At 38.7% G+C, this 23578-nt stretch overlaps 1 protein-coding gene across 2 annotated transcripts in view; it reads left to right on the forward strand.

Annotated features, from left to right (window-relative positions):
- PCSK1 (proprotein convertase subtilisin/kexin type 1) overlaps window positions 1-23578 on the forward strand; it is a 41573-nt gene that overhangs the window by 12882 nt on the left and 5113 nt on the right. Inside the window, exons 6-12 of one of the 2 annotated variants that reach the window (XM_081826531.1) lie at window positions 3038-3126; window positions 6035-6207; window positions 7284-7496; window positions 9976-10076; window positions 17310-17543; window positions 19993-20150; window positions 21842-21975. In XM_081826531.1, the coding sequence (XP_081682657.1) occupies window positions 3038-3126; window positions 6035-6207; window positions 7284-7496; window positions 9976-10076; window positions 17310-17543; window positions 19993-20150; window positions 21842-21975 (1102 nt within the window). The remainder of the gene's footprint in view (window positions 1-3037; window positions 3127-6034; window positions 6208-7283; window positions 7497-9975; window positions 10077-17309; window positions 17544-19992; window positions 20151-21841; window positions 21976-23578) is intronic. The other variant, XM_081826532.1, reaches the window with a different exon arrangement.

Genomic DNA, 23578 nt, shown 5'->3' on the forward strand with positions numbered 1-23578 from the left:
GATTAAATATTAGCTCTGCCACTTAATAGCTGGGTGACCTTGATCAAATTATTTAACTGCTTTTGTGCCTCAGTTTTATCATCTATTAAAAAGGAATAATAATAGTAGCTACTTCGTTGGGTTATTACGGGGATTAAATGAGTTTATATGTAATATATGTAATTGGCTTGTATAGTGTCTGCAATGTATTTGCTATGATGATGACCATCATCATCATCAAGCCTTCACATTTAGCAACTAAGATAGATCTACTTTCAGTAAAAAATCAACATGACAAGAACAATACTATCTGAGAGGAGCAGAGACAGAGACAAGTCAATTTTCTGAGCCAATTCAGAATCTGCTGTTTGAAAATTACACAATAAGTAACTACCTCTCAGGGTCCTCTTGACTATCAACCAAAAAGGTAGCATCCCTACCATTTATCAAAAGGTATAATAAAAAATAGAGTTGCCCTTCTAGCATGTTGTCAGAAATAAATCCCTTAGGTTTAGAAAATGAATGGCTCCATTTCGTCTTGGACTTTATAGCAGTTAGAGACCTATTATCTCCCAATTCCAAGGGCATTATCTCCCCAAACTATCTGTGTTGCTTCTGTTCATTATTACTATGTAAATGAGATTAATAGAAGCTTCATTTGAATTCTCCTCTGCAAATCAAAAGAGGAATCACTAAATAATAAAATCTCAAAAGAGCAGGTAACTCTTACTATTAAGCTGGCATGAATCTATATTCAGAATTTCAATACCGATTACAGATTATTTTTCTAGTTAAATAACATGTGTGACAAGGGTATTTTAACTAGGATAATAGTAGTCTTTAAACTATCTTGTGGAATAATTTTTTAAAAATCAATTTGTTTAAACGCCAGTTACTACCATTGTTCTAAGATAATAAAGGGTTCTTTTATCTCAGAGACTAATTTAAAGAAAGAAAAAAAGCTGCAGGTCTACAAAGAATGACATAGTACCACTTTGATAAAGCCTTCCGTTTTTCTCAAGGTGTGGAGGTGGGAAGTGAGGGTAAGAGAAGGGAAAAATATCAATCTTTTTTGTACCGTGATTCTACTGCACCCTTAAAGAAAATAATTTTCAGTATGTAAAGAGAGAGAAATCATAGGCAGTGTCACATTGCATCATTCTTAGGACAGAGGTGCTGTGCTGGGAATGTCTGCCAACAGTTTGATTCTATTGGCTCAAGCTGGAGATTCTGCTATCCTGGCCCTATCTCCTGTCCTGTGTACATGGAAATACAGGTGGTGGTGACTTCTAGGAACACACTTTCCAGAGCGGGACAACTCAGTTTCTCCTTCTACAAAAGCAAAGAGAGTTAATCCATCAAGGAAGCATAAGTTTCTTTTTATGTGTTCGATGTGCACACAATTCTCAGAGAATGGATGTGTTGGTCAGGGCAGCTTCGGTTGCCAGTGAGAGAATCCTAATTCAAAGATGAAGTAAAATGGGGATAAAAAAAAAAAAATCACCCAAGGGATGGTCTAGCTTCAGGCATTCCAAGATCCAGGAGCTCAAATAATATGCTCTTAGGACCCCAATCACTGTCTCCATCTCTTAGCTACTTGCCTCCAGTTAGCTTCATTCTCAAAGAAAAAAAAATCTTGCCTGGCAGCAAGATCCACATGGCTCATGGAACTTAAAGCTGTAGATTCTAGAGAGAGAATAGGATTCTCTTCCCCAGAATATGCCACAATCCTTGAAAGCTGTCTGGGAAGAAGAGGCTCATGATAGACTCACAAGGAGTGAGAGAAAGCTACCTCCCTTATGGAGAAAATGCTAGGAGAAAAAAAAAGAAGCAGCAGATGTCTGCTGCATTAGGAAAGACTTTGAATTAAAGATAATTATATTGTTCTGACTTAGGATTCCTCTCCAGTATTAACATGAAAAAACAGAAACATCCTTTAGTAAAAAGAGACCAAGAAATCATCTTTGGTACTTTAGGGAAAAAAAAGAGAGAGAGAGAAGTGAAAAAGAATTATTTTGGATAGTCAATTTAGCATTTGTATATTCCCTGCTGGGCTAAATTAATAGATGTCCAGTGTAGTGATGTCTAAAACTAGGTGGCTGACAGTGTTGCTCAGAACTAACTCTTCCCCTCTTTCCTATGTCAGCTCCTCCAAAACACCAACAAGCCTCTCCACGGCTCTCAGGGGCTTCCACAGTAGAATGAAGTCATGAAATAAATTCACATTAAAGTTCTCTTGGCTTATTGACCCTCCTAAGGTCGGGGGTGGGGGTGGGGATAGGAAAAGATTATTATCCTCAGATTTTCAGAATTGATGCTTGAATGGTGGACTCTGCTCTGTTTTAGAGATGGACTTTTCCCTCCAGATACTCTGAAATCATCAATTACCCTCTTTGCCTGATGGCAAAACCAGTCTTGTTCAGGCTTCTGGCCCCAGTCAGAGTTGCAGGACGACCCTGGTTTCCCAGTTAACCAGCTAAAATCTCAAACTCTCCTTGGTACCAGAAAACCCTCAGTTGCTTTAGTTTGGTGGAGGATGGTTAGAGGAGGGGAAGACAGCTTGAGAGGAGAATTCTGCTCTACTTATCCTACTAGGATTGGTCCAGGATAACCTAATCCAAGGAAGTCACTAGACAGGGAGTGAGGAGCAACTTCACCAAAACGTATGGAGCAGATGTCATTTCTTTGAGACGGCTTCGGAAAGTGTCAGAGCTGCTCATGACAGTATCCATAGCTAACACTTCCCGAGTTCTATCATTATACCAGCCGCCATTCTAAGTGCCCTACATGCAATATCTCATATGTTGCCACAAAACCCTCGAGGACAGATAACTTACCCAGCGTCACACCACTAGTCAGTGGCAGAAGCTGGAAAGTGAATCACATACTTTGGCTCGAATACCTGTATCATCTGACATCTACACTTCATCTAATACTGATGGGCAGGGAACCGGCAGCAAGGCTGACAAAAAGCTGGTGTGGCCACGTACCAAGGATTCATGTGCAAACGACAGCTTGCCCTCATTTATGTTTTATAATTCCTATTTTTAATCTTCAGACATGGGACCAGATGTGCAGGAGAAATTGCCATGCAAGCAAATAATCACAAGTGTGGGGTCGGAGTTGCATACAATTCCAAAGTTGGAGGTAAAGCAGAGGGTTGCTCCTAGAGTTGTGAACTTTAATTTGAGTCTTGCATCACCTGGTGTAAATAAGGGGGGAAGGGGGCTTTCAACAACCAGAGGAAGAAATGAATTCCATGTAAAATATGCTTCAGGATTTAAGTGTGATTTGCAAACAAATCAATAGGTCTGGATTCCTAAAAAATGATAGCTGAATATAGCCTACACATCTTTGTGGGGAGAAAAATGGAAATGTTGAAAAGCTTTTGAACCAAAGCTAATTTTCTCTGTGTGCTAATTTACAAGGGTTTGTTATTGAGTGCTTGCTAAGGGAACAGAAGGAGGAGGTAAATTTAGGCAAAGACTTTCCCTGCCTCTCAATTCTGTCATTCTTCATTTCATAGCAAATAACTGTCTTAAGAAAATAAAAGAATACATACTGGTTACATGAAGAAGCCAAAGGTTATCTTTGACAGCACAGATTTAGAATCTGTGTCCTTGTGGGGAAACATACTAAGTTCCATTGGGGCAATGTAAAAGAGGAATTATTTACAAGACTTAAGGGACATTATCACTATATTGTACACCTGAAACTAATATAACACTGTATGTTAACTAACTGGAATTAAAATAAAAACTTTAAAAAAAAAAAAGAGTAAAGGGAAACCAATAAGGGGTAACAAATGAAGACAGATGTTATCACCTTTAGGCCTAAAGGAGCAAGGGGAAGGAGAGGTCAGTGGCAACTGGAGAAAGTTGGGGCCATAGGAGAGAACCACTGGACAGGAGCTGTGGCCCTGAGTGCAACAACAGGGCTTCTTCTAGGCAAGGAGGATCCCAGGGAATGAGTACCTCACTCTCCCCTCATCCCCCAGCCTCCTGCTGCTGTCTTCCCGCTGACTGATGCCAGTGGGAAGGCAAGAGAACCCAATGATGCAGTCCACGTTCCTGTGAGGATGGGTGGACGGTGGACTGGCAGGGGCTCACAGAGAATATAATCATTGTCTCTCCTCTTTTCACTATCCCTACCTTGGGCTTTCACAGTTAGGCTAGCAACTTTGAGTTTAGTTTGTTTTCCAAGCTACAATAGAAAAGATCATCTGTAGAATATGCCAATGACAGTAAAGCTCCTTTAAACTCTGCATAAGTATACCTTGAATTTGATTATGACTTCCTTTTAAGAAATCAAATGAACACGCATTGTGGCACATATAATGAATCTCTCCCTAATTCAGCACACTATTACATTTTGTGTCATTCCTGATCCCTCTGATACCAGCATTGTCAAAATGCTGTGTGATCCCCCCTTTTTTTAAGTGCTGTGTTAATTTTTAAAAAATGAAGCCAGAGCACAAATCAGGTAATCACCTAGAGAAATACTTCCCTTTTTAAGGCATGATGAACTATCTAGCTATAGTTTGTGAGAGAATCTTCTGATCCCTTCATTTTATAGAGGAGTAATCAGAAGGAAGATTCTCAAGGTAATAGCTAGTTTGTGGCAGTGCAAAACTAAAACACAAGACTTCTGATTCCAAGTCTACTGAGATTTTTTTCATTATTCCACCCTTTGATGATCTAGCCCCAGATGCATTTTTAAATAATACTTTTCACTTAGTAGGCACCACTGACTCTACAACACATTATAGGTGGTGTACTCTGTAAGTTAACAGGTTGGATTTGGGTGCTACATTTCTGGGATTCAAGTCCCACCTCCCCAGTTTCAAGTTGTGTGACCCTGAGCAAGTCTTTGTCCCTCTCTGGACTTATAGTCCACCTGTAAAATGGGGAAAATTATGGCACGCATCTCAAATGGTTGTCCTAAAGATAGAGGAATGCATATGTTTAAGGCCTCAGCATGGTAGCTGCATATAGTATATCCTCAAGGCACATCAGCTGCTATTATCCCCATTTTAAAAATTGAAGAAACTGAGGCACAAGAGGTTAAGTGGCTTGCCCAAGATCACACAGCTAGTAAGTGGAGCTGGGATTTTTTCTTTTTTCCAAAATAAATTTTTAACCAGTTTTGTTTTAATCAATATGACTTCTGCTAATTATGTTAATTGCATGTTCTTTTACCTATGCTCCATAGTAAATAATAGCATGCAAATATAAGGCTGTGCACTCTACTACATGATCAGCCTGAAGCCAGGAATAACCCAGTAGTTGCCTGTATCAGTCTAAATTGCTTTTGCCTTCCTGGCTCTTGAATACATGAGTCTGATGACAGGTGACAGCCTGTTAGAAAGTACAAAGAGCTACCACGTCTGCCTTCTCCTAATGAAAAATGATTCCCCCTCAGGAGCAAAATCCATGGCAATGATTTCATCCTTGAGATTATTTAGAAGAAAAGGAAGCATGTTCCTTGAAAATGTTTCTCAGCAAACACATAAAAGAATGGCCTCTGGGTTATTTTTAATCAGTGCTCAGAAACAAGAGTTCTTTCCCTATTTGTTAGTTTCCTTTTGTGGGTAGATCTTTTCAAGCTACACAGTGTCCCATACAGAATCCTTCGTAGGGCACAGGCTGGGCAACAGTCGTTCGTGGTATAGTCATGAACAGACAGGTCAAGGGAGGGCTGTTTGATGCCTCTTTCCAAAAGCTGTCCTGTCATTTTCAGGTTATTGGGGTGGCGAAGGGAGGGGAGACATTTTGTAATTAGTGAAGATCATGGTCCCTGCTTAGTGCATATAGTTATCTCTAGAGGGCAGATACCAAAGCTTATGGAGGCAGTGACTTGTATCTTCCTTCTGTGCTCATAGCAGCCTGATCACAGGCACTTGAGACCTCCAGTGGTTATCCTGTTTTTAACTCTTTTGAGAGTCTTCTATGAGTATTAAAAAAATGAAAATAAAATGAATATTAAGAGCATTATACCATTCGACATGTACACACTGACATCCACTGACTTGTTTCTTGTGTGATTTACTGCTCAGGCATAAGAATGCTGGATGGCATTGTGACTGACGCTATTGAAGCCAGTTCAATTGGATTCAATCCCGGACATGTGGATATTTACAGTGCCAGCTGGGGCCCTAATGATGACGGGAAAACTGTGGAGGGGCCTGGCCGACTGGCCCAGAAGGCTTTTGAATATGGTGTCAAGCAGGTAAGATGCTTAACACAGACCCGCCTGAAATGAAACCTGACCATTTGGATATGAAGGAAAGGGAAGAACACTCAGCTTATATGGAAAGAAATGGCTTTGAATTTCTTGTCGTTGCCTACAATTTGAAATGCACTTAGCCAAATCATTCTTCGGAGGGACAGAAGTTAAGGGTTAAGAGAGTTTTCCCCATTTGGGTCTAACATTCAACAGAGATTCTTTATACTCTTAGAATATTTACTTTAAAAAAATACTCTGGAAATAAAATTTTTAAAAATTAAAAAATAAACACAAGTAAGTAAATCAGAAAATAAACAAATAAAATTAAGAAATACTCTGGATATGTCCTTTCTCATTTTCCTGCTGCTTTTGGATGTTTACACTAGGGACACTACTACCCAGACTTCTTTCAACTCTCTGAAAATGCATCCTAAAATATAGCTATGTGCTACTTCCCATTTTGTACGTGCCTGGTGCGGACTTGTGCCTTGCTGGTGTTGCTCTGTTTACTGCATTCTTAGCAGGATTCTAAGGCCTCGTTCTGCACAGGATCAAACAAAAGTAGAAACTCTGGAGAGCACATATTGAGAAGTCATAGAAAGAGTAGCCTTGACGAGTTGCATTCAATTGAAGAGTCCCTTTTAATGCAGCTGCAAAACAGATCTGAATAATGCCTGATTTTGTCAATCAGTCAGCCAGAAGATGCAAGCAGGAAGAAAGAGAGGAAGTTCAAAGATTCAAACACGGTGACATAAGCCAAGGGAAGAGTGCAAAAATATGAGTGAGTGCTAAAGGCCAGAGTATGAACCTGCACAGTAAGGAAAAGAAAGAAAAGCACTCACTCAGACCCATGCCAGGGAGGGCCCAGGGGAGGGAAGACCGGCAGAGTCGCAGCCCAGGGATTTCTCCTACGCAGTCTCTTGAGGCTTCCCACAGGGAGGCTGGAGGACCTAGAGTGGAAACGGACTCCAAATAACTCTCTCTGAGAACCTCATGCATGTATTTGTGGGGGATTTCACTGGGGTGTTCCAGTGATCCCAACAGATGACAGATGTGATGTAGTCTGGCTTTTCCTTTAGGGGAGACAAGGAAAGGGCTCCATCTTCGTGTGGGCTTCTGGGAACGGGGGGCGTCAGGGCGATAACTGTGACTGCGACGGCTACACGGACAGCATCTACACCATCTCCATCAGCAGCGCCTCGCAGCAAGGCCTGTCCCCCTGGTACGCCGAGAAGTGCTCCTCCACCCTGGCCACCTCGTACAGCAGCGGCGATTACACCGACCAGCGAATCGTACGTTGTCTTGTCTGGCTCCTCTGCTTAGGTAGGAGAGCGCAGCTTGCGTTCAGCAAGATCCTTTGGTCGGTACCTCTGGTCAAATTGATTTGCTTAAGCTTTAAGCTTGAGGACTCAATTGGAGAGACTCCCGCTGTATTCACCCGAAAGGCTGGCATCTAGTGGGAAGTCTTCTCTCTCAAGGATAATGACGCCTCCGCCAAGACGATGTTGCCTCTCTGTCATTTTTAAACTCAGCCCTGAGAAGCCACTAAGTTGTCATTACATACAGCCAAGAATCCAAATGTCTATTCTGCTAGTGTGATGCCTCCCTGAAAATAGCCTTAAAGGAGATTTCAGGGTTGCAGGGGCTTTCCCACCCTTGTACTTGGTGATCCTTTAATAGCAGGGATATTGTCTGACTTGCCCTTTAGCAGATGATAAAAATACAGAGCATACACTAGCTACATCTCCTAAGAATGGATGACCTGCAGGAAAATAACAGTCTAAATTTCCCCCAAGATGAACTTCTCAGCGTCTGAATAAACAGCTCGGGAAGGTTATATACTCAGAGAGCATCTCTAGCCCACACTTGGCTGTGCCTTCACTTCTATGAGTCAGACTGCCAAGGGCAATTATTGGATTTCCCTTCAAGGGCACAGTGATGAAGGGCCATCCGGGGGCTCTGAGAGCAAAGAGAGGGACTTCTAATTCTAAAATGTATGGCCCCAAACTTAACTCCTGATGTAGAAAGAACCAGCTGGCTAAAGCCTGTACATTGTAATCTCAGTGGAATAATAGGTCATGATTCAATGAGAGTGTGGGTGAACCCCATAATAATTAGACATTGGAATGTGTGTAAAATTCCTAGGAATGGCATCTCAAAGAAAATTGTCAGTACTCTTTTTTCATACAAGATCACTATTCTGGAACTCTGCCCATTTCTGCAACTCACTCTAGTTTAGATGGTAAAACCCTAGGCTCAACTTAAAAGCACTGGCCCCCTTCTCATGCCCAATTCAATTACTCAAATAATAGATGGTGATGTTCTCTCCAGGAATTGTTTACGACAGGAGTAGTTGTTAGCCTTTGAAAGAGGCGTATCAGACATGTGTCCCCCTTGTGTTCAGAGCCCCTGGGGGTGTCTAAAGTTGCTTTGCAGAAAATGGCCTGGTAGGCATTTCAGTCAGCATTGCACAGACTGGCCCTCAGCTGAGCTACTGCACTCTGAAGCCCGAGGAAGTTTCCATCTTCGTAAAGATCTCTCCTTAGGTAAGTCAGCCAGAGGAGCGACAGCTGGTGGATTCTATTTGAGACACTGGCAATAACATAGCCTTTGTCTTACGCAAACCCCATCCTCAGCTCAGTCAGCTCTGGGGGCTTACGTGCGTCAGTAGGGAAAAAGAGCAGCCTTGCTTCCTCAGCCCTCTAAGGAGCAGTGCCACCATAACTTGCGAAATTCAGCGACTCCAAGTGGGAAGCCAAAGGAGGTGATAATAGAACAAATTATTTTTTTACACCTCCCTCCCACACATTGAAATCTCTAGCTAAAAATGATAATGTGGGAGCCCGGGTGGGTGTCTTGTTAGTAATCCTTTGGCCCGGTGACTTGCTCAACCAGCACCACTGTGGTCCTTAAGGCAGCCTGATTGGAAGTCTTTTTGGTTTCTTCCCTTCAGTCTTGGCAACCTCTTCATTAAGCTAACATTAGCCCGGGTAATTCCTTACATGCAGTAATATTGTGTAAGAATGCTTTCACAGACAGGATCTCATTTCGACCTCAGAATATGAGTCAGGAAATGTCAACCTCATTCTATAGATGGGGAAACCGAGTGACATGCCCATGGGACACATCTACTGAGTAGCAGTTTTACAATTTGAAACCAGATCAGAGTCTAGCACACTCTTTGGTTGAAAAACACCATTTTCACCGAAGTGCAAATATGCTAACTCAGGGCCATCAAATTATGTCAACAGTGAGCGCAAACTACACACTGAACACATTTTGTGCAAGTAGCTCAAGTGGCCCAAATCAGACGGTTTTCCATCCTTGTGCCGAAGACAGTCAAATGTCAATTCTGAAGGCAAAAGGGAATTTTGCATGAGGCAGAATTTCTAAATATGCCAGACCACACACAATGGACCTGATGATTAATGGGCCAGCATGATTCACAGTGATTTTGAAACTGTCCCTTCTTCACAGACAGCGTTTCGTTTGGGAAACTCAGAAGAGAAAATATTCATAGTGGGAGTACTTCAGACCCAGAAAAGGCAGTCTGATGCCAGAATTATAGACAAGTTGCATATAGAGGAGCATGAACTAAAATATCAGCAGATGGCAAACATCCGCCTGTGGTTTAGAGGAGGAAGTAGGGAAGCGAATCAGCTGAATTTCCTGATCATAGCAGATGCGGCCATAGGTAGGGTTAACCCCCAGGGAGAGGGGCACCCTCCTCACATGTTCTCCCGCATTTCTTTCCCTCCGGATGCTACCCAGACAAGTGCTGACCTGCACAACGACTGCACAGAGACCCACACGGGCACCTCGGCCTCGGCACCCCTGGCTGCTGGCATCTTCGCTCTAGCGCTGGAAGCAAAGTAAGGTCCAGGAAACTTGTAATCACCTTTGCTGCCTCTCCTTCTTCTTATTAACAACATATCTTGTTTTCTGAATTATGGTTACAATAGAAAACTTAGGAAACTATAAAAAATAATCATAAAAATAAGCTCTCTTCCTGTTAACATCCCAATGTAGATTTAACACATACATATCTTACAAAATTGGGACCTCCGCATACACATAATTGCAATTTTTTAAAATCTACCCTATAATCTTTTAAGAGCACATTCTCATGGCTAAATCAATGTTCCTTGACCTTTACAAATTCATGCTTTCCTCCCAATTTCCCTCCCACTCAGCTGCAAGGTCTTTTCACTTCTGTTTCTTCCCACCAGGAGAGACTTGGTGCAGATAACTTCCTGTGGGTAGTATTGGGAACAACAAGCTTATAGAACTTCCTTTTTTTTTTTTCCAGATTATATAAGCCCAGTCCTAGAGCTGATCTAACATCTCAGAGGACATGAGAATTAAAAACAGAATTTTTATCTTTTTGTAGTATCTCATTATATAAATGCAAATTATATTAAAGTCATTGAGTTATGTTTAGATACCCTCTTTCATCCATAAATATTGGTAATATCCTCAGGACAAACACCCCTGATTAGAATTTCTGGGTCAAAGGGTGTGCATGTTTTAATGATTTTGGTACACATTGACAAGTTACTGTTCAGGAAGATTTTATCATTTTATTTTCCCACCAACTCTGTATGTGTAAAAGCGCCAGTTTCCTTACCAAAGTTACTTTTATCATCTTTTAAATGTTTGCTATTTTGATAGGAGAAAATGGTATCTCAACTTTATATGCTTTCATTTCACTAGCAATGAAGCTCAGTATCTTATATTCTTTGGCCATTTGTCATCTGTGATTGCTCGTTTATGACCTTGATTTTGTTTTATGGCCTTAGTTTCAAGAAGTTATTAATGCTTGGTTAGTTTGACATTTACCTTTTAATTTTATTTATAAGTAATTTTTATTGCAATGAAGTTAGTATGTGTACAGTTATATTTGTCTGTCCTTTTAAGGCATTTTCCTTTGCTTTCATGCTCAGAAAAACATTTACAACCCCAAATTCGATAAACATTTATTGATATGCCTTTTATTATGGTTCCTTTACCATATATAAGTTTAAATTCCCCTCGAATTTTAGTGTGTGATGTTAAAAAGGGATTTAACAGTATATTTAACAGTATTTTGTTCCTCATATTGGTTACCCAATAGTCCACCTCTTAATACAGAGGGAAAACAAATCTAACTGATGCACACTGTGTACCCACAGCTTTTTATTTGTCCTTGTTTCTGCTTTCTGGTGGTGAGAACACTTTAAACATATAGTCAGATGCTATGGTTGCATGATAGAGGAAGTGGTGAAATTTCTAAGTTACTATTATCCTTCCTAATAAGAAGGTTATCCTAGAAGAATATCTATATTCTCTAGAGAGAGAACAAAGCATTCTCATGTCATATTCAGTAGACAAGGGTCATAATAGCAGAAAAATAGAATACCTTAGCCTCTGCCATAGCTGGAAAACCCCCGAAGTTGCTAAGTCTTTGTTCTGGAGAGTCCAACATAGATCCAAGAGCCCTGGGGCCACCTGTGGAGTTATAGTTTTGTCCTGGTATCTCAGCTATGAGATGGCCACAGTGGCTAAGAAAGACAGGCCTAGCAAGGTTTGTACCAAGAATTCACCCACTTGGAGGGGCTGGGAAGATGTCTGGTAAGGGAAGAGCAAATCCAGGGGCTCAGTCAGAAACAGGGACACTGGAAGCTCTGGCGCCCAGCAGAAGAGCTAAGTTCAGAATGTGAGTTTATTTGTAACAGGAAGGGAATGGAGAGGGGGCAGAGTCTATGAACACAAGGGAAAATGGCATCAGCAGATCCTTGAATTTGGATTCAGCGAAAAATAATCTAAGCACTCAAAAGTGCAGGGAACACATGGCTTCAAGTTCTAGGCATATCACTAGCTATGTGACCTTAGGCAAGTTAATCTCCAATTGAGGGCTTAATTTACCATCTAGAAAATGGAGGGGTCGAATCATACCATTTTTTTCAAACCTCTTTCCTTTATAAGATTCTCTGATTTGAAATTGAAGGTATCAGCAAATAAAGATCATCCAACATGAATTGTTGAGTTTGGTGGTGAAAAGTCCAGAGTAGAAGAAAATAAGTTTCAACGAAGGCAAGCAGTTTCATAGAGGTGGTAAAATAGTCTTAGGATATTTATGATTTGAGGATATAAGCTGTTAGTTCCAAGGAACTATTAAAAAAAAAATCCTTAAAATTTTAAGTCTTCTCTACCCAACACCTATCAGATGCATGTAAATGTAACTAGCCAGGCCTAAGCCATCCTTGTCTAGTGACCGGTATAATAGAAACACCCATCTCACTGAACAGATATAATATTAATTTCATGTAAGAACCGAAAAATTTAAAATTGTAACCTCTGATTTCTAAAATTTCAAACTTTTTTCTGTGCAAGGAGAACATGATCTAAGAATCATCTAGCCTCATTAACTTCAGTTAATTTTTAATAGGTTAGTTTTAAAGCAGGAGCTTCATGGATTGCTCTGAAATAACATGGATGAGTTTCCAGCAGTTCATGAACTTCTTTGAAACTAGATGCAGAATTGCTTGTGTGTATATGACATTTTTCTGAAGGAATGGCTTGTAGGGTCTATCAGATTCTCACACTGTTCATGATTTAAGAGAGATTAAGAATCCATTATCTCCCTGGTGCATATAATAAGAATTTAATTCCTTTCTTTTGGATTCAATCATCAGTAAGATAGACATAACCTAGCTTACATTTTATATACTTCATGCCAAAGTACAGGGAAATTCTTGAAGTGTCCGTTCTCAAATAGATGGTTTTCTGAACTCTATTCAATTGTCTATACGGAGATGATTATTTCAGAAACTCTGAATGCCAGTATTTCTAGAAGTGCCCCTAGATAATCAAGATCGGGAGAAATAATTTAACCAAGTGCTGCTAAAGGAACAACTATGGATACTGAAGAACAATGGTGGGCTAAATTTATCAAGAATAATAACATTAGGATTTGTCAGGTTCTTCCTATGGGCTGGACACTGTGCTAACCTCTTTGTGTGCAATACTAATTCAAACCCTTACAACAGCCTTGTGAAAAAGAAATTATTAGTCGCATTTTATAAAAGAAGAAACTGAGGCTTAGAGAGGTTGAGGAATGTAACCAAGAGCCCGCAAAGAGATGCAAGATCAGGCCATCTCAAACCCGAGCCATGAACTACTGTCCCACACTGCCTCCCACAGCCCTGCAAGGGAGAGGAGATGCTCAATGGCAGTCTGCCATCCCCTCAAAGAAAGGGGCGTTAAGAAGACTGATACTGATCAAGGACCACCATAACTCATGTGTTCCTGAGTTTCTCATAAATGGTTCCTTGTCACAAGCAGATTACTTATTATGCTACATTAAAGAAGACATAGCTGGGGCGCCTGGGTGGCTCAGTTGGTTAAGCGACTGCCTTCGGCTCAGGTCATGATCCTGGAGTCCCTGGATCGAGTCCCGCATCGGGCTCCCTGCTTGGCAGGGAGTCTGCTTCTCCCTCTGACCCTACCCCCCTCTCATATGCTTGCTCTCTCTCATTCTCTCTCTCTCAAATAAATAAATAAATAAATAAATCTTTAAAAAAAAAAAGAAGACATAGCTGGAATGCTGGGGAATGGGAAGAGGAGAAGGAAGGAGAAAGAATGGTTCCTGGCTCAAATATGTGTAGAGGAGTACTTTCCCTTCCTGGAGGAGTGTTTCTTGAACACCAGCATAATCAATCACCTTAGGAGTTTAATTAGTAGACAGACTCCTAAATCCTAATGCCAGCCATTCAGATTCCTAAGTATCATATGTGGCCTAGGAATCCCTGTTTTTAACAAGTATCCCAGCCAGTTTTAATGCTGGTAGTACCTTCACTAAATTTCGAGAAACAGCTGTAAGAAGTTTTCCTATAATCTCATCCAGCTGTGGTTGTAAAGATGCTCGATAAGGTACTGAATAGGTGTATTATATATATATTTATAGATATATACAATGAGAGACAGGAATTCCTTGGACTAATGCCTCTGGCACCATTATTGTTAAGCAGTCAGTATACCTAAGAAAGATAGCAGGCAATAACCCCAGTCTTCTGAAGAGAGCAAAGGAATCAGAATAATTTTTAATAGAGAACAAAAATTCTGAAGTAAAACATTGAATCCCTTTACACTTGTGGAGGTATTAAACATACAGATGAACCAATCTTCTGTTTTCATGAAAGGCTAGAGGAAGGGAAATAGGATTTCAATGCTGCATAAAACCTTTGGATAAAGCACATCAAAGAAATCCTTGACTCAGAATTGTGCAATGTTGGAAAGTCTCCAGGTTAGAAAATCTTTAATATCTAGGCGTACTTACATGTGTTTAGAGGCTGAACCAGGTAGCAAGATTTTTCACATTAGAATTTTGTCTCCAGATTACTTTACCTACACTAATTAGAAGCAATGCTTAATTTCAATGTTTAATTCCATAACCCTTATTTTCTATAAACCTATCCCTGATTAGCAACCTAATGCAGTTTTTAAAAATTTAATTATTGTGGATGCTGTTGAGCACTAATTAACAAAGGAAGGCTGTCAGGAATCAGATGCACTATTGTTAGCAACTCCTTTTCATTTCTGAAAAGCAATCACACAAATGAAGAATAACTCTGTTAGGAAAACAAGCCATTAATTGCATGACAGTGAAGCTCCCTTGAATATTTTACAAAGAATAGGTAAAAGAAAATAAAAATAATAAAACCTGCAACTAAATATAAAGTAAATGTTCTGCTATAGAAAGTCTATGCTTTGTGTTTGATTATTATAACCCTGCCTTCCTTATACCTCCCTAGTACACTTCCTCTTCCCAACTTCCATATACACACCTGCTTGCACTGATGGTCCAAATGGGAAATTGATGTGTTTCCCATTGACGACATTGATAAGAGGCTTTTAGATAAAACTTCCTTTAAAAAAACTGGAAGGAAGCAAGAATTTTAATAAGATGCTTCATAGAACAGAATTAGTTTCTGCATTGAGAAAATAGCCACTTCTGCTAAGCTAGTTAATTATTCCTTAATGTGGGTTGGCCAACATGGAAACACAATCTAAATGAAGTATTTATGATATTGGACAGATAGGAGGTCTGAATTGTAAAGAATTATGAAGATGATCATACTCAACCCTCTCGTCTTACAGAGGAGTCACCTCAGGCCCAGGGAAATGAAGTGACTTGCTGAAGATCACATAGGTCTTTGGTAGGAAATTGTTTGATGTGCTTTCTGTTACTCCCTATTCTGACCTCATGATTTGAAATAACTTCTAATTGTCTGAATTGGTTATATGCCTGTGGGATTTTAACCAAGAACCAGACTCCTCAATGTTTAAGAATGTATGCTGCCTCTTTCTTGTCACTAGGGGATTGCTTAACCAGTACATTTTGGGCTCTGGGGAAAGATAGCATATTGAGCCAGATTCCCCTGATGGTTGTTACACGACTTAGTTCTAAGATGGAAAACCTAAAGACTACACACTTGGGTATTTATTTGTTAAATAACACTTGATTGGCTTGATAGAAACAACACAGGTCTCAAAGCTAAGGAAAAACTTGTGATCTTGGAAGAATCTAATGACTAATAGCAGTAAGTTTTTAAAATTATTGGGGCCACCTAACACTTAGGCACATTCAATCATTCAACCAACCAATGTTTAATTCAGCATATACCCTAGACCTGGCATTCTTCTGAATGGTACACATTAGAGAACTAGATAGATAAAAATCCCAGCCCTTCTTACAGCTATTTCTAACAAGGGAGACAGACATTAATAATATACAGAACAAATGAGTTGCACAGTATGTTAGAAGGTGGTAAGTCCTATAAAAGAAAAAAAGAACCAGGATAAGGGAGCTCAGGAGTTTGTGAGGAGAATTGAAATTTTAAATAGAGTGATCTGTGAAGGCTGCATCTTCATTTTAATGGACCCAACATTCCCAAGTATGTCTGATGTATCTTACAATGCTGATAAATTAATCTTACCAAGACTTCTGATTATACCATTTCCTTGCTCAAAAATCCTTGATTCCCCATTGCCCAGGGAATAAAGTATAAGCTCCTTTTCCTGGCGTGCAAGGTCTTCACTATCTGGCTCAGTACTCTGTCAAACTCTTCCCTGCTCCCACCAACCAGACTACTCACTGTACTCTGGCCACAGCCTGCACTTTCTGCCTTGTAGGTTTTGTTTTCTTGCCCCATCCCTTTTCCATCTCTCTACTCCCTGACATTCTACCCAGTCTTCAAAATTCAGACAGAACACTTCCTTCCAGCAAAGCTTTCCCAGATCTTCCATCCCCAGAGTTCTTCCTCCTCTAATTCCTGTAATACGTGACTCCATGAATACTGCATTCAGTGGATACATTAGAGTTATACAAAGACTTAGTCCTTTGCTGGATTGTAATCTTCCTAAACACAGGAACCACCTCCTTTGATATCCTTAAAGTATTCAGCATAGTACCTTGCAAGAGTGATCTCAAGTAGCTAAGAGTTTCTTGACAATTTGTTTGTTTTAAATTTTAATTCCAGTATAGTTAACATACAGTGTTATATGAGTTTCAGGTGTGAAATACAGTGATTTGACAGTTCTATGTATTACTCAGTGCTCATCAAGATAAGTATACTCTTAATTTTGATATATAAGGAAAAGAGGCAAAAGTATTTAAGGATAGGTAACCAGACTGTGTCTTTAAAATCTGACTCTTCCTAAGAAAAATTCAAGGCCTCATCAGGGTACATAATGTTGAAAGTGCCAAGGCTGTTAATAGACAGCAGAAGACTGAAGACATAAAGGAAGTGTTGTCATTTAAAATTTTTGTTCCACTTAAATTTAAGTAATTAAAAATCAGGGACCAAATCCCACATTTCTACTATATTGAAGACCAAATTTTACTCATAGTAGGAGCTTAACTTAGATGGGAGAAGTTTTCAGTACTGTATTTTAAATTCTGAATGAAAAGACATTCCAAAAGAAATACATACCAGAATTATGTAAGTATACTTGCAAAAGGCACTTCATAATCTGCAAATAGAAGATGCTTGTTTTTAACACTTACTTTTATAAGGAAACATAATTTTATTCCTGAAAAATATTCTGGGTCACTTCTCCTCCAGTCCAAATCTTACCTGGCGAGACATGCAACACTTGGTTGTCTGGACCTCTGAGTATGACCCACTGGCCAATAACCCTGGGTGGAAAAAGAATGGAGCAGGCTTGATGGTGAATAGTCGATTTGGATTTGGGTTGCTAAATGCCAAAGCTCTGGTGGATTTAGCTGATCCCAGGACCTGGACCAGTGTGCCTGAGAAGAAAGAGTGTATGGTAAAGGACAATGACTTTGAGCCCAGGTATGTGTCTTTAGGAATTTTAAAGAAATGTGTGCCCATGGCAATATTTGATTATAACGTTTGTCACTCTGCCTAATTTTTTTCTCACCTACCCTTCTGAAGTAGATGGAGATAGCATTTGCCATAGTTCCCTGTGGGTCCATGGGAATCACTGAGAGATGGGAAATCTGCAAATCATATTAGCATATTTCCATTTTCCATTTCCTGGCCTATCTACTTTCAGTTCAAGATGTATCATTGTTTTATATATTACTAAGAAAAATCACTGCCAATTAAACTATTACCAATGATCAGTTTTAAGATTAATCCCCAATTCAAAGATGTTATGGTAATTTTTCAAAAAATGCATCTTAGAATTGATTAAATGTAGTACTTGTCAACCAGTATTATCCAAAACCTATTTCCAGAAGAGCCTCACTTCGTGCCACAGTACTGTGTGATTCATGATTTCTCTTTTGTGAAGGATCCTCTATCATACTGCTTTTACAGAGACTATATCCAGCTAAAGAAGCAGAATCTGGAATAACTGTTTTATTGATTCTATCAAGGCAACCATGATTTTACTAAAGACCCACTCACACAAAATATCTGAGGGTGGGAGCCCTGGGGAACATTCATTATGGAGATAGTATCATTTCTTAAGAGAGTCAATTGGAGTAATAATGGACCACTTTTTGATGGGTCCAAGGCAAACCTGCCTGAATTCAATTCCACAGCAAAAAGCATTGTATTCTTGTATCTGTGCTCCTTACCATTTTCTTTTCTATTTTATCTTCTTGTGGTAAGAACACTTAACATGAGATCTACCCTCTTTAATTTTTAAGTGTACAACACATTATTGTTGATTCTAAGTACGGTTGTTGTATAGCTGATCTCTAGAACGTATTCATCTTGCTTAACTGAAATTTTATGCCCGTTGATTAGTAACTCTCCATTTTCCCCTTCGCCTACACCCATGCAACCACAATTCCACTTTTTGAATCTATGAATTTGACTATATTAGATACCTCATGTAAGTGGAATTATGCAGTATTTCTCTCTCTGTGGCCTGTTTATTTCACCTAGCATAATGTCTTCAAGTTTTATCCATATTGTTGTACATTGAAGAATATCCTTTTTGTAAAGCTAACATTCCATTGTGTGTATATACCACATTTTCTTTATCCTTTCATCTGCTGATAGACATTTAGGTTACTTCCACATCTTAGCATTGTGAATAGTACTGCAATGAACACGAGATGTCTTCAAGATCCTGTTTGCAATTATTTTGGATAAATATCCAGAGGTGGTATTGCTGAATCATATGGTAGTTCTCTTTTTAATTTTTTGAGAAGCCTCTATACTGTTTTCAATAGTGGCTGTACCACTTTGCATTCCCACCAATTGTGCAAGGGTTCCAATTTCTCCACATCTCTTCCAACACTTGTTGTCTTTTGCTTTTCTTGGTGACAGCCATCCTGACAGGTGTTTGGATTTGCATTTTCCTGATGATTAGTGAAGTTGAAAATTTTTTCATATACCTGTCGGCCATTGGTATGTCTTTTTTAGAGAAATGTCTCTTAAAGTACTTGGCTCATTTTTAGTCAGGTTATTAATTTTCTTTTCTGTATTGAGCTGAGGCGTTCCTTATATACTTTATAAGTTAACCCTTTATCAGATACATCCTTTGCAATATTTTCTCCCATTTTGTAGGTTGTCTTTTCATTCGGTTGATGGTTTCCTTTGCTATGCAGAAGATTTTTAGCTTGACGTATTCCCACTTGTTTTCATTGCCTGTGCTTTTGGCATCTTAACCGTGAAATCACTGCCAAGACCAATGTCATGAAGCTTCTTCCCTATGTTTTCTTCTAGACTTACAATTTCAGGTCTTATGTTTAAGTCTTTACTCCATTTTGCGTTGATTTTTGTGTATGGCATTAGATATGCATCCAATTTCATTATTTTGCATGTGGATATCCAGTTTTCCCAACACCCTTTGCTGAAGAGACTCCTCTTTCCCCATTGAGTATTCTTGGCATCCTTGAAGATTAGTTGACCATATATGCATGGGTATAATTCTAAGTTTTTAGAGATTCTGTTACATTGGTTTGTATGTCTATCTTTATGCCAGTACCATACTGTTTTGATTACTGTAGTTTTGAAATATATTTTCAAATGAGGAAGTGTAATGCCTCCAGCTTTGTTCTTCTTTTTCAGGGTTGTTTTGGCTATTAGTAGTCTTCTGTGATCCATAAAAATTGTAGAATTTTTTTTGTATTTCTGTGAGAACCTTACATTTTTTATACTTTAAAATTTATTTATAGCTACTTCTGAATTGGGTTCTACTCATTAACAGGGAGAGACAACAAGCTTAGTTGAGTATCTAGTCAAGACTAATGTGTACATATTTGCCTAAAATGCAAAGAAGAAAAGATGTACTTTATTCAGTGATTTTTAAAAATGTATTTAGAGCCCTGAAAGGTAATGGAGAAGTTATCATTGAAATTCCAACAAGAGCTTGTGAAGGACAAGACAACGCCATCAAGTCCCTGGAACATGTGCAATTTGAAGCAACGATTGAATATTCCCGAAGAGGAGACCTTCATGTTACCCTTACTTCTGCTGCTGGTAAGCTTTTCAAAAACTTCTCAAGTTTAAATCATTTGTTTAAATTTTTAAGAGTATATTGATTTTTATTTTTTTAAATTTAATTTAATTTTATTATGTTACGTTAGTCACCATACAGTACATCATTAGTTTTTGATGTAGTGTTCCATGATTCATTGTTTTCGTATAACACCCAGTGCTCCATGCAACATGTGCCCTCCTTAATACCCATCACCGGGCTAACCCATCCTCCTACCCCCTTCTGCTCTATAACCCTTAATTTGTTTCTCAGAGTCCATAGTCTCTCATGGTTCATCTCCCCCTCCGATTCCCCCCTCCCTTCATTTTTCCCTTCCTTCTCCTAATGTCCTCCATGCTATTCCTTATGTTCCCCAAATAAGTGAAACCATATGATAATTGACTTTCTCTGCTTGACTTATATTGAATGATTTTTAAATCAATCATTTTCTTTTTATTTATACTACTGAGTTTCCCAGTAGATGTTTTTCAGGACTTAAAAAAATATGCTTATTTTTCATTTTTCTTGGCATCAGAACTCTGCCTGCTCATTCCCACTGGTCCTTTGATAAGCAGAGAATGAGGTCTATTCAAATAATATCAATTAATAAACCTTTCTGGAGTTACACATTTTTAAAATGTTTCCATTTTCCCAGACCACTGATCTATCATTCATTTCTCTTAGGTAACACATTAGTGAAAGTTTCTCTGATAGTTAATTAATAACGCTGACAGATATATCAGACACATCCTAGGAATCAACTGAAAAATTAGGAATTCTGATCCATGAAAGAGGACTGAGAAAACTAACAAATATTCCATGATGATATCCTAAAGGCCATATGATATTATATACAGGCAATTGCCCTTTCCTGAGAAAGTACTAACTCAAATTAGATCATGGATGGGGAAGAGCTTATGAACCATAAACTATAATCCAACCAGGAAATGCTTCCTAATCCTCTTTCATGTTTTAGTAGGATTCACCTGACTAAATTTGATTGCTATAGGCTATGTATGAGGAAAGATGAGCTCTCTTTATCATCTCCTTCGAGGATATAAACTTCCTAGAGATTTGGACTGGGCTCTTAATTTTGGAGTTATCCTTTCTAGATATATTGGAGTTGGCCTGAAGTGTGGGTGGAATGTTTTCTCATTGGTGGCCCTAGAGTTAACTTGACCGTTTCACTTAGATATACAGAGAGCTTGAATTTGAAAATTTAGAGTTAACAACTACTACTAGTTTCTATATGACAAGAGATTACTAAATTGATATAGCTTTATTTTTTTAGGTCTACACTAAATTATAGGCTCAGGCACCAGTTAAATTTGCAAGACTTCTCTTAAATTTAAAAATGGTAGTTCCACTAAAATGTACTTTAGGTCTTTGACTCTATAGTTTATAAATGTAGTTCTATGAGCTCTCCTTATTCAAATAAACCTTAATCAATAAATTCATTCAATATTTTGCCAAAATATTTATTGAGAATTTGCTATATGCCAGGCAATATGCTAATTATTATGGATAAAAACATTTTTTTAATGAATGTCTCTATCTTGGTCTTATACAAAAAGGGAAAATTAGGAGGGCTAATCTCTCCCATTTTTCATTTTCAATTAGCAAATGCTAGAGTATATCCTATTCTCAGAGTCGTTAGGACATTCATTAACTGATGTTTGTTGCATGAAAATAGGGACCAGCACTGTACTGTTGGCTGAAAGAGAACGGGATACATCTCCTAATGGCTTTAAGAATTGGGACTTCATGTCTGTTCACACGTGGGGAGAGAATCCCATAGGCACCTGGACTTTGCGAATTACAGACATGGTAAGTATAAATGAAAAGATAGACGACCGCAGGCTCACTTTTAAACAGTTTGAAGTACTTTAAGGTTGGTATCATCATTAATCAAGGCCCTAAGGAACTCTGGTCACCCCCTAGTAAAGTAAGGAAAAGGTGTAGTGTTTCAATCTCTGCCCACTTGGCTTTATAGATTGGTTGAATTGATTGATTAAATAAATAAATAAATAAATAAGCCATACTATAAGAAAGAAAAGAAGATACATTGGTTAATAATGTTACAGTGTAACAAATACAAGTGTTCCAATGTCAGAATGCAGCAAGCCACAGGACCTGCTCAGCCACCAGAATCACCTGTACTCACAAAGATAGTTAAATGTTACAGCAGCTTTGCTATGACATTCTGCTGGGGTCACATGAAGAAACTCTTATGGATATTTACTGCAGTGGCTATTTACTTGTTAGAGAAGATGTGTTATTTAATATGACTTCTTTGTTTTGTTTTGTTGCAGTTATGAAACAAACGAAAAGAATTTCTCATTTCTCTTTCACTCTGTTTACTAATACTCTTCGGTATCTTTCTGAAATTGTAACTCACAGTGACAAAAATAGAGTAAGGAGTGTCTGAACAAAAAGCCAAAAACATCTGAATTATCTACTTTTGATCATTTCTCCAGCATTTTCTACAGGCTAAGCACATAAATGAATAGGGCTCTGGGTCTGCCCTTTCCCAAGATAGAAGTGTTACAAGTTCAGCACCAGATTTCAAAGTCTAGATGACTATTTAAAAAGAATTTGTTTTAAATTCCTGAAGATTTCCATTAAATTAATACAAGTTCTATAGTCATTGTTCCCTTTTTAATTTGAGAATAGCTTTCTCCTAAAGACTGCTAACATTGTGATTTAGAACCAGAATCTGTAAAATTCCTGCGTCCCTAAGGAGAGCAAGAAAATGTTCTTAGGAAGTGGTCCTATTCTTGAACTTGACCTCTGTTCTTTAACTCAATTTTTTTTAAGGTTTATTTATTTATTTATTTATTTTAGACAGAATGAGCGGGCAGGAGTGGGGGGGCGGTGGGCAGAGGGAGAGGAGGACAGAATCTCAAGCAGACTCCTCACTGAGCACGGAGCCCATTGCGGGGCTCCATCTCACCATCCTGAGATCATGACCTGAGTTAAAACCAAGAGTCAGATGCTTAACTGACTGCACCACCCAGGCACCCCTAACTCAATTTTTAAGAAAACTAAGAAAATCTGTTTATCAAGATGAGACTACTTTATATCAGGTCTGTAAAATCTGACTCTGCACTTCTGGATTTTTTTTTTTTTAGATATTTTACATTTCAGCATATTATTTTTAGCATAATTGTTGAGGGTCTGAAAATTATTACTCTTCCCATAAATATACAGCTTTCAAGGGCTGGTTAATACTAAAGGCTATCAAATAAATAGAGGCTTTTTTCCCCCCATTGGAATGTTTCTACAAATTGATAATTATTAAATATCATTCTATTTATAGAAGGTACAGTCAACTTTCCAAGAACAGAATAGAAAAGAACATTCATATAAAGAGTTTTGCTTTTTTAATCAAATGAAGCAAATAATCAGGCTTTAAATCCTTAAACCTGTA

This window comes from Leptonychotes weddellii, chromosome 7 (assembly GCF_054177405.1).
Source record: "Leptonychotes weddellii isolate Sample4059 chromosome 7, ASM5417740v2, whole genome shotgun sequence".
Lineage (NCBI taxonomy): Eukaryota > Metazoa > Chordata > Mammalia > Carnivora > Phocidae > Leptonychotes > Leptonychotes weddellii.